The following is an 11719-nucleotide window of genomic DNA, read 5'->3' on the forward strand; positions in this document are numbered from 1 at the left end:
ATATACGTATTCAGTAAGTGATCAACAGCAACGCTGTGGTACGCCACCCGCCGCTTCGGGTTCTCCGTGAGAGCACTGATACCCACAAGTAATAAAAGGGTTGACATATCAAACATTGTCGTCTCTTACGCTTTTGCCTCCACTTCTTCGTTACCTTCCGCTTCTGGAAGCAGCAGATCGGTGAGCGTGGCGCGAATGGCACGGCACCCCAACACGGCGATTGTGCTGCAACCCACCAATAGTGCCATTATCACTTTGGACTTATGTCTGCAACTCGGCGGCCCATCAGCACCGTTATGGCGGAAGAGCGTAGCAAGAGACGAGAATGAGGCAGCTGACAGAGCAATTGAGCGACTTAGGATTCTCATCGCGCAGTCCGCGGGGGACAAAAAGAGCAAAAAGACGTCACGCGAGGAGATTTTGAAGAATTGTCAGCCAATTGAAGTTCTTGGCGTGTCAAGCGAGGGGGAGCAGATCTTAAATGAAGAAAATGTCCTAACCAAGCTTGACACTTCTGTTTCCAATAAGGAATTCTGGAGGAACGTCAGACAAATGTTGATTGGGTCAACTGTTGTGCCGGTTAAATACAACGTTCCCACCATTACTGCGGTAGTGCCACCCTCAGCGCTGTACGTGGGAGCCCCAGCAGTTTGCGCGGGCATCACAGCCCTCTTTACCACAGAGGTAGATGTTCAGTATGAATGGTGCGCACGCGCCGCTCCCAAGAGTCCTGCGGGCACGGGCGCTTCTTCTGATGCCACTGTGCGCGTAATCAGTACTAAACCCGTTTTTACTCCTACAACACGGGAGTTGGGTGAGTCGCTGTTTCTTCGCGTCCTACCGGAGCCGGGTTCAGATTTGTGCACACAAGTGGAGCTCCCTCAGGTTCGTGCCGAAGTGCCTCCAATGGATCGCTGGACTCAAACAAAGCAATCTGTGGAAGCACCGAGCTTTAGGATGGTTACGTACAACGTCTTGCACGAGGAGTTCTGTAGCACGAGTTCGGCAAAGAAAACCATTTATCCCTTCGCAACAGATGACATTCTGTCGCTAGAGTACCGACAGAGCCGTATCGTGCAGGAACTTCTTGCATACAATGGTGATATTATCTGTTTGCAGGAATGCGGGAAAAAAGTGTACCAGCAATTTTTTTCCCGTGTTATGACTCAGTACGGCTATGAGGGATGCTATACAAACAAGAATGGTGGTGTAAGGGAGGGATGTGCATGTTTTTGGAGGCGCAGTAGATTCTTCCTGCAGGAAAAGGATGAATTTCCGCTCAACTGGTCAACGATGGAGAAGGAACATCCAGCTCTGGCAGCTGAGGTGACCCGTCATCCCGAGTTGAAGGAGGCGTTGGAGAATGTTACTTCGATTGGCGCCTTGGTATTACTGAAAGATAACGCGACAAACGAAGAGTTGGTGGTTGGGAACACGCATTTGTTCTATCATGCAAACGCCTGCCATATTCGGCTTCTACAGGTATACATGCTTCTTCACAAACTGAAGAGCCGCAGTGATTCGCGCAGGGGTGTTGTCTTATGTGGGGACTTCAACTTTACCCACACAACGGGTGGCTACAAATTAGTGACTACGGGACGTACGGAGGCGTCACATCACTCGTGGGCGAAAGGGGAAGTGTTCCACTGGGGTTGTGACCGCATGTTAGGCATCAACGCCGCTGAGGGAGCGGGGGGGTCTGCGGAAGTTGAAACGGGTTTGGACGTGAGAAGGGGAAAGGGAGAATCTGCCACATGTGCTTCGAAAAACAATAAGAATGACACAAATAACAATAATGAGAGTAATGGCAATAGTGTAGATGCGAGCACATCATGTGCCGCAACATCAGCTGATACTGGCGTTGCGTCAAGCGTAAAGGCTGATTACCGACCTCCATTTGATGTTTTCCGTGCGGACATGGAGGCACCAATGCAGTTCACAGATGCGTATGGTGTAACGGATCCGGAAATGCCATGGACTAATTATACAATGACATTCCGTGAGGTTATTGACTACGTTTTCTTCAACCCAGACCGCCTACTTGTCGTTCAGACAATTCCCATTCCACCAGAGAGTGAGCTGTCAGAAAATGTGGCTCTCCCGAACCGGAAGTACCCATCAGACCACGTTGCATTGATTGCCGATTTGTCGTACAAATAGCTTCGGTTTGCAACTGCCGACATCCACGCGATATGGCGGAGCACGGGCATTCGAGGATGGAATAATGTGTGAGATGCGGCGTATAAACATGATTTTCCGTTGAGATTTGTGCCTTGACGCTGAAGCGGAGTGTGGAAATGGTGTGGCCGCGGTATTTTGTCTGCCATGACAGCGTTCATGGTAATATGTCCTCTAGTTGAGCATTATTTGTGGCTATTGGAAAGTTTGTTGATGATTGGAGGCGACGAGCTAATGGGTTTTATTTCTTCACGGAACTGATAGTACCGCTGGAGATGGTCACGGGATTTATTGAGGGGTACAGTTGTGACAAGGACGGGAATCTAACCCTTTCTCTTTCTAAAAGAAACATATTGGAACACCGGCGGATGCCAAACACCTGCCGGTCACTTTCGTGATGGGTAACAAGCAGTTTGTACGTAGCTATCATCTACCTGTGAAATGAACAACCGTTATGTTGAAGTCACTTTGATTTTACAATCTGTTGCGCACTCAGAGAAAAGAGGGTAAGTGGCAGTACCCTTCTAAATTGTGGCGGTCTCCTCTTGGCTCGAGGTACACTTAACGTATCAACTTAGCGGGATATGTATTTCTCACACAGTAAGTGTATTTTTACGGTTAGACGTGCCTTTATTTTCAGCCAATGTGCTGTCCAACGTTCCGTCTTGAGTGGCGGAGGTTGGGACTGGTGGTTGGTAGGGATTCATAACCCCGTCGTGCGTCGTGTGAGTAATCATGATTCTTTTTGTTGTTGTTTTTGCCGGGTGTCGATGCAAGGAGGAACAAGGTGTCCTCACGTACTTTCTTTTTTTTAAAAAAAAAAATCTTGTCAACGACCCTCCTCTTTTATATGTTTCTTTTTTTTCGGGGGGGGGGAAGTGCCCGAGGGCCCCGACAAGTTAACGGGGAAAAGGAAAAAAGTGAAAGGGTGGGAAAGGGCAGAAGGAGGCGGAAGGAACATTCGCCACCATGTTTTCACAAACGCGCTGTTCCGCATGCATCGGGAAAGAGCTGTACAGCAGGGCGTCGACACTTCCACGCGACTTTTACGAAGCGTGCGCGAAGCACTTCGGCATTAAGATGCATCAAGAGACATTTATTGGTGTGCGGTCCTCACAGATCCGAGGGTTGTTTCTAAGCCCCAGCATTAATAAACCGCTAGAGGCAAACAAACCCATTGCAACCATTCCTCTTAGTAGTCTATACACAGTGACGAATATCCACACTAAACCAGACACACTGCACCATGTGACACTAAGCAATGTTCGTGACGCAATACGTGATGTTGAATTCAAAGCGATGACGTCACAGTTCTACCTTGGTCTGCAAATGAGTGCAATTATAAGCTCACTTCCAGACATAACACGAGCTCAGAATGCGGAAGAGATGGAGCGCATCACGCAGATTCTTCGCGGGGGTGCCATGCCTTGGGCGCGATTAATTGATGATGAAGATTTCAATGAGCAGTTCGTCTTCGGCATGTACGGTATGGCGCTAGACAGCTGGCAGCGGCAGAGCTACGAGGAAATGACTAAAGTGTTCCATCGCAACATTACCTCCATCCACGAAAAGACAAACCCACCCTTCTCCGTTGATACATTTAGGCGCATCACCCGACTGATACTTGCGCGGGCAGAACACTTTCCACCACTGGAATATTACAACGGTTCCGTGTTGTGGCGTCGTGTCCTCCGTTTCGTGCGGCGCTGGTCCAAAATTCCAGAACCTTCAGAACTGTGCCTCGTGCCACTATTGGATCTGGTAAATCATTCCAATCGGCCAAATTGTGCCATCCGTATTGGGCCCAGTGCTGCCATGGATGGCCGTCCCGCCGTCACGATTTACTCCATTGCACGCATTAACCCCGGACAGGAGATTTGCAGACACTACAACTTCGCTATCAACAGGCCTAACGCACTTTTTCGTTATGGGTTCCTTCCTTTTGATCTTATTTCTATTGTGGAACATGACGCCATTGATGAGTATTTGGTGAAGAATCAGCATATGTTACGCGAAGAAACTGAGGAGGCCCAAATCAAACGTGCGAAGGAACGGGCGGAGCTCCAGCGGCTCGAGCAAATCTTTCAAAAAGCCCGCTCAGGGAGTGTGCCAGCGGATTCGTAAGTGTGTGCACGTGTCAAAATATTTTAAAAAAAGAATTCAGGGGGTGCCACCGCGTCTATGATTATGTTTGATGTTGTTATTGTTGGCTGAACTTGTATTTGTGTATTGTATTCTGTGGTAGTTCTCCATATGATGGCTTAGCGCGCATTTATTTGCCGTGCTTTCGGTCACCGAAGGCGTAAACTTTGGATACCGCTGTGAGTTGTTTTTGGTGTTGTGTTACCTTATGGAATGTTGTTGAAACGGCACACTTCTTGCATTTATCGTTCGTTCAGGTAATTGCTTGCACGCAAGTAACAGTAACGTCATTGGTGTTTGTGTTGAGGGATTTTGGCGGCTCAAAGATGTGGAGTATCGTCAATTCACAACGGTTGCATGGGTTTTTCTGGTAACCTCCGCGTTTGCCTCCCGTGTGATTCGATCTTTTTTTCTCCACAATGCTTTTGCCATTGCAACACAAAGCTGCCGCATGCGTCCGTTAGCAGCGTGTACAAATTTCCCCTCTATGATGTGAGTCTTTTTCTTTTTTTCTTAAAAAATAAAAGTTCGTTGTCCCCCTCTTTTGCTTACCCGACACACTGTTAGAGAGACATGGAATTATGTGCTTCTGCTTTTCTCTCCTACCAACTATGAGGCTGTTAAGTTTTTGATCAACTTTTTTGCCAGTGAACTAACGTCGCGCGAGTTTAAACAGGTGTAATAAAAAGAAAAAAAGGACAAAATAAAAAAAAGGTTAAAGTCAACCTCTCACACAAGGAAAATACACGCTGAAGGACAGAGGAGGAAACAACGTTAACATATAACAACGACACCAACAATAACATCAAAGAAGGAAAGAAGAGCAGCAAATAATTTATTTTTGGCGCACTCACACATGACGATGAAGCGCCCTTCTTTTCTTGTGAGCCTTTTGTTTTTGGCAATTGGCAGCACTGTCATAGAAGCCTTCCCCTTCACAGCCTCCTCTGGTGTTGTGGAGCTAACCCCTGCGACTTTCAACAGCTTCCTCGGCTCTCACAAACCCGTTTTTATCCTTTTCTACGCACCGTGGTGTGGGCACTGCAAGCGCCTTCACCCGGAGTGGGAAAAGTTTGCCAAATCTGTCGAGGGAATTGTTCGTGTGGGTGCTGTGAATGCCGATGAGCACCAGCAACTTGGCCAACAATTCAACCTGCGCGGTTTCCCTACGGTTAAGTTTTGGGGTTTGGGAGAAAAGCGTGCCAATGCAGCTATGGACTACGCCGGTGAGCGCAGCGCGGGAGCCATTCAATCGCAAGCCATCAGTCTCATCAATGCACCAGGAATCAAGACGGTGAAAAAAGCTGAGGAGCTACGCGAGGCGGCTCAGGCGGCACCAGAGAAGAAGGCTGTTGTACTATTCAGTGCTAAAAGCCGCGTGCCGCCAATTTATGCCGTTCTTTCGCTCTCACCCCGACTCAAGTCGATGCCGTTTTACTTTGCAGGGGAGCAAGAAAAGTCTGGATTCGCTTCAGAATTTGGCGTAAGTAAACTTCCAGCCATTGTTGTCCTCAACACCACCGCTGGCGAAGTGAAGCCGGTGATATACCCGGGGAAGAAAGTTGCTTATGAGCCCATTGCAAAGTTTTTACTGGCCTGTGCAAACGATGCTTACGATGAGGCTAACTTCTCCTTGGAGGGTGGTGAGAGTGAGCAAGCTACAAAGAAGGGTGCTGCAAAGTTGGCGCTGCCAGTCCGGCCGCTCCCCGCGTCAGCTCATGGTCTCGAGAATTTTTGCTCCCCTGACGCACGGAAGAAGGCTGAGCGAACGCCACTGTGTGTGATTTCACTCACTTCTGAGTTTTCGCTTAACGACGTGCATAAAACCTTCAGCAATGAGCCACTTGTTTTCTTCGAGGCTGGGGATGCTCGTGATATCCTTCTTGGGGTCCTTCGGGGAAAGCTGGGACTAGAGAAGATTGCAGACAAACTGAAGGACGACAAGGAACACAACGCACTTCTGCTTCGCGCCTCCAAGCAGGGCACCGTACACTACAGACTCGTTGGAGGCGTAAACACAGCTGAAACTCTCAGCTCAGTCTTACAAATGGTTGTATCAGGCGAGATATCCCTCACGAAGGAGCAGCCGAAGTAACTTGTTGGAATGGAATGCATCGTAACGGTGCCACCGGATTTGAGTGACGGTGCCAGTTGCTGCAAACTTTGGAACAGGTGCGGTTGTGGTGTATCTTCTTGTGCGCTAGACTGTCCATGATGGGCGCAAGAGAAATCGAACAGGGGACAGCCGTGGGGGAACAATAAATCAAGACGAAAAAAAAGGAACCGAGTCGAAAGCGTTGAACCTGCAACGATTACTTCTTGGGAGTAAACGAAACATGCGGTTTAAAAAAAAAGAAACAAGAGTATGATGGGAAGAGTGGAGAAAGGTCTTAACCATGTTTTCCACACACACACACACACTTTCCATGCTCTCTGTTCTCGCTTCTTTCTTTGATATTTCCATTTGCGGCTTTTTGCTGTTCAGCCCCTCGTGTGTGCATCAGCTCCTGTCGCTCAGTAAAGTGTATGTTTGCCAACGGAAGGGAAGTTCACCGAATGAAAGTGCCGATGGAACCGGTTTCCGACAGCGTGACGGGTGTTACCTTGATGATAAAGAAGAGAAGTAAAGGAGAAGAGATGCACAGAAACCGAAAGAAAAAAACGAAGATATGTTAGGTACACCTCTGTCAATGATATTATTATTATTACTCCTATTATTGTCTTATTTTATTACTGTCTCTATTTTCTGTTTCACAAAGTGCACAACCGGCTACAGTACTCCATAACCGGGCCGGAACTGTCGTGTGCTCAACAACTTACCACTCTGGCTCTCCCATAAATTTTCACTTTCCTTATACCCGAGTTTCCAATCACTCACGTGTCAATGTATATCCTTCTCTTTTTTTCTTCTGTTTTACTTTACTAACATTTTTTTTTTGATTTAGCTTCTCACCGTCCCTCTCACGTCCTCCTCCTGCGGGAGAAATTCTCATTCGCCTCCTTATACTCTTCGTTCGGGTTTATTACCAGTTCGAATTACGAAGTGTCGGAAGGCGGATCTTGGAACTGCGTAAGGGACGAAAGAAGAAAGAGAGGACCCTCCAAAATTGGCGCACAACCTTTGAAGAGATCGCTGCGTACAGTCATACCATTGTGTCATTTCTGTTGTTGCTATTATTGTCCCGCAAATTTGGCTCCTTTGCTTTGTTGGTAAACTTCCCTTACGCGGGTGAGTGCTATATAATACACCGAAGAGATCGCCAACTTAGGAAGAAAAGAAGAAAGGAAGAGGTAAAGAGATAGCGAGAGAAAGGGGGAGTAGTTGGAGAGAGTTCCGTGCTGTAAGAACGACGATAGAAGAATAACGTTTTGTTTTTCCCCCTCCTTTATAAACACGGTTTACACGCAAACAAATAAGAAAAAGAGGGAGGAGGAAGCTGAAAGAGTGGAAGGTATGGGTGCTTGCATAGCCGCACTAAGAGGGAAGGTCGCGGGTAAAACAAATGATTCACACGGGATTAGCGACCAGTCGCTGCCGACCGCGGAGAGTACAGATGATAGTGTCAACAACCGTAATGGAAAGTTCAATAAATGCATCCGTGGAGAAGAGAGCATTTCCTCGGGGGATATGCACGGCAAAGAGGGCAGCGACTTAAGTAAGTCGCTAACGAGTTTATGGGGGGTTCTCTCCAAAACAGAATTTGCTGACTTCTTTCGAGCACATCCCGAATTGTTGAAGTCCAATTCAGCTGCCGTCATGTGCACTGGCGCGTTTCGTCCCGGAGAACTTGTCGGGGCTTATTGCGTAGTGAAGGAACTTCCAGGGGGAACGGTGGGTCGAAGTTTTTTGGTTAAAGCTGTGGACGACAGTGGCCCACCGACGCCCACCGTCACGACACCTGAGGTTGAAGATTCTGGTAAACGGGAGTTTGTGTTTAAGGTGATGACATTTATTAACCGTAAGAACTTGGTGGAACCGGTATTAGACGATAAGAGGGCTCTTATGAACCTGACAGGTGACGGTTTACTTCGCCCAGTCCATTTGCTACTCGACGAAGGGAATGAAACAGTGATATCTGTTACCCCTTTTTTGAAGGAAGGTTCGTGCGCTCGTCTTGCCGGAAAGCTTGAAGAGGATCGGTTACTGTCTATACTGCGTGATGTTGCAAGTGCTCTCCGTCTTCTTCATTCGCACAATATATACCACTGTAACCTGAAGTTGGAAAACGTTCTTTTGAGGGAGGATGGGAAAGCCTGCCTTGCCGACGCAGCGTTGTGGCGTATCTTCTCTACACAGAGCCGTGATTGCCTTCTCTTTAATGGTGAACTCGCGTGCATGCCTCCCGAGATGTTCATGATTGATGAAGCTGACAACCAGTCGAAGGACGCGAGCAAAGTAGACATTTGGGGGTTTGGGCTGTTCATGTACCGTCTGGCGTACGGGCGGGAGCCGTTTGACATTGAAGGAAAGGCACTTGAACAAGTCTGTGAACTAGTTTCTGTTGATAGGCTCCAGTTTCCTCAACGCAACTGGAGCATCGCGAGTTCGCTTGAGGATGCCATCCGTGTTTGTCTTGACGATGATCCGGAACGTCGACCAACAGTTCCGGGGTTGTTTAGCTTCTCATTGTTTCGGAACTACAATTTTAATTCTGTTGTGGCTGGAGGAAGTGTTGGGTTACCGGGATTCAGGGCGTCGCATAATGATACTGGACCAAGTGGTGGGCGCTCTGGCTCGGATAACTACATTAGGTGGGCATACCCAAGGTATCATTGGCGGAAGAACGTGTCACTCGACGAAATGCTCGGGTCTGGAGGCATCTGTGAAACATATCGGGTGCACCTGCGGCGGCATCCATCTAAGCAGTTCGTGATGAAGGTGCTAAAACGGTCAGTACTGAAGGCTGCCTCACAATACAGAATCAGCACAGACGATCTGCGTCACGCACTAGCTGTTTCGCGACTTATTAACCATCCTAACGTATTAAACCTGCTGGAGATTGTGGACTCGAGGGACGGGTGCTTTGCTTCGCAGCAGTTGGCTAAAAGCAGGTTTCTTTACGCGGAGTTTCCCCCGTTGCTGAATCACAAAAACCCTCTCTTCACACTGAAACAGATGCTCGCCGATGTCCTCCAGGGGCTTTTCGTGCTTCACCTAAATGGTGTGCCGCATCTCCGTCTGACACCATCAAACATTTTTTATGAGCTGGGCGTTGGTTTTAGGGTTTCGGACTTTGGTCCTTTGTTCCTTGCACGGGAGGAAATTGTCGAAAGTATGGAAACAGACCAACCACTGTATAGTGTACCACAGTGGGTGGTTGACGATTTAAAGGTGCCGATCCACATGTCGAGATTCAGTCTTGACGTTTTCTGTGTTGGTTTACTGGCCGCTTCAGCACTCCCTTCAGTTCTGCATGAAGACTGGTACCGATTTTCTAATTCAGAGGGGTGTATTCTTGATGTGAAGGGGGTTTGTGAGAAGGTAAAGAATGCCTCCCTTTATCTTAAGCCGATGCTCGTGGACTTTATCCTCCAAGCGCTAACTAACCCCGCAACAACTGTGAGGGACTTGATGAATCATTCATATTTGAGCGACGCGATCGACGTCAGCAGGCTCGACGAGATGAAACCGCTGAACATATCGCCTGCTGATATGGAGATGGCCGTGTCAGAGAGGTTTACCACCACTGACGAATCCGGACTATGGAATGTTCTCGGTCACGACCCAGCGGCAGGGAATGGCCACTTGTGGTGCTCAATGTTCCGCAACGAAGCACTGCCCGACGGCTGCATACGGTCTGGCATTCAATCTGTTAATGAAGTTGCGGCTGCAAGGCGGGTTCCTTTTGTTAAGAAACTCGTTTGCGGGCTGTGCCGGTGTGAATTACCCATAGTTTTATTTCTATGCGATAAGTGTGACGATTACATACGCTGCGCCAAGTGTTCGTTAGTGGATACACACGCCGACGACCACAAACTCAGCCCACACCTTGTCCACACCGTCGGGCAGGATGGGGTTGATGGCAACTTTTTTGCTTTATTGGTGCCAACATGCAATATATGTGTCGCGCAGTCACTGGAAGCCCTAGAAATGCAGGCCAACCTGCCACACGGAACGCTGACGAAAGATATCACCACCCAATCAGTTACTGCGGAGCGAGCCCTACGGCGGCTAACACTTGCGAAGTTGAATCCAGGCCCCAAGGTGCTTCCCAAAGTCTCGGATACTGAAGGTGAGACTTGGGAGGAGGAAGTTGCAAGCTGCCGCGAGACTCGAAACACTGAGCTGTTGTTGCATCAATTTGAACTGAACACTGTACCGAAGGAGCTGTTTGACCCGCCGCTGCTTCACGTGGCGAGTATTGACCTTAGTTACAACAAGTTAACCAGCCTTCCCGACGATCTGGCCCTTCTTTGCAACTTGAGAAGTGTTTCCGTTGCGCATAATGCTCTGACTGTTCTACCAGACAGCATGGGTGAACTCCGTCAACTAGATCGTTTAGACGCGAGCCACAATAAACTAAAGGACCTGCCGTTAACATTTGTCAAACTACGCAAGTTGAGCACTGTCACCTTAGACTTCAATGAATTTTCGGGGTTGCCTCGCGTTTTGGACGATCTCATTGTTGCCACCGCATCGACACCGCAGCTTTCCACCATTTATTTAGCGGAGAACACCAACATAACAAGGTTCCCCGATTACACGAACCTTGCAATCTTACCCACGCTTAAGTTGGCCTTAGACAACGAACCCAGTGTTTATCAAACGTATCTCAATGAAAACCTTGCAGAAAAGCTACCCAACATTGGCATGCTTTGGAATAAAATATATCCAGATCGAATCGTTGATAACGTGTTTTGTGGGAGCTTGCGCACCACTCAATCACAGGTGGTGTACGATAAACTTGGCATAAAAAACCTCTTGACAGTGGGAAGGGACCTCGTTCCCGTCCCTCCGGTTGGTGGAAAACATCTCGTTATCTCATTAGATGATATTGAGGAGGCGGATATCCGTTGTACATTTGATGAGGCTGTCAACTTCATTGATATGAGTGTGGAAAAAGGTGAAGGGTGTTTGGTCCACTGCTTCGCCGGACTCTCGCGTTCCGCCACGACAGTAATAGCATACTTCATGATGAAGAGAGGCATGAGACTTGGCGATGCGTACCAGCTAACGAAAAGGGGCCGACCTTCTATTTACCCCAATGAGGGTTTCTTTAGACAAATGATTGAACTGGATGGTGAGTTGTTCCCCGATGACCCGCCACTGCAACTGGAGGACATTGGAAGAGAAAGTCCCAATGTAAGGGTGTAGTGCCAATGGCGTGCTAGCATAAACATGCTTTTCCGGAGTCAATGGGCCGATGCCTAAATATATATATATATATATATATATATA

General features: G+C 48.2%; 4 protein-coding genes across 4 annotated transcripts; all 4 read left to right on the top strand.

Moving 5' to 3' along the window:
• Nucleotides 1-195: 195 nt before the first annotated feature.
• TEOVI_000644700 (Endonuclease/Exonuclease/phosphatase family, putative) lies at nucleotides 196-2160 on the top strand (the record flags this gene model as incomplete). The annotated part of the gene is made up of 1 exon (XM_067223962.1): nucleotides 196-2160. The coding sequence occupies one exon, from the start codon at nucleotides 196-198 to the stop codon at nucleotides 2158-2160; it is 1965 nt and encodes a 654-aa protein (XP_067080063.1).
• Nucleotides 2161-3147: 987 nt separating this feature from the next.
• Nucleotides 3148-4302, top strand: TEOVI_000644800 (SET domain containing protein, putative; the record flags this gene model as incomplete). Its single annotated transcript, XM_067223963.1, has 1 exon — nucleotides 3148-4302. One exon carries the CDS (start codon nucleotides 3148-3150, stop codon nucleotides 4300-4302), a length of 1155 nt encoding a protein of 384 aa, XP_067080064.1.
• Nucleotides 4303-5176: 874 nt separating this feature from the next.
• On the top strand, nucleotides 5177-6415 carry TEOVI_000644900 (thioredoxin, putative; the record flags this gene model as incomplete). The annotated part of the gene is made up of 1 exon (XM_067223964.1): nucleotides 5177-6415. The coding sequence occupies one exon, from the start codon at nucleotides 5177-5179 to the stop codon at nucleotides 6413-6415; it is 1239 nt and encodes a 412-aa protein (XP_067080065.1).
• A 1359-nt stretch (nucleotides 6416-7774) lies between these two features.
• TEOVI_000645000 (dual specificity protein phosphatase, putative) lies at nucleotides 7775-11635 on the top strand (the record flags this gene model as incomplete). Its single annotated transcript, XM_067223965.1, has 1 exon — nucleotides 7775-11635. The coding sequence occupies one exon, from the start codon at nucleotides 7775-7777 to the stop codon at nucleotides 11633-11635; it is 3861 nt and encodes a 1286-aa protein (XP_067080066.1).
• Nucleotides 11636-11719: the final 84 nt, after the last annotated feature.

The sequence above is a fragment of the Trypanosoma equiperdum genome (genome assembly GCF_001457755.1).
Source record: "Trypanosoma equiperdum strain OVI genome assembly, contig: ctg_2017, whole genome shotgun sequence".
NCBI classification, from domain to species: Eukaryota; Euglenozoa; class Kinetoplastea; order Trypanosomatida; family Trypanosomatidae; genus Trypanosoma; species Trypanosoma equiperdum.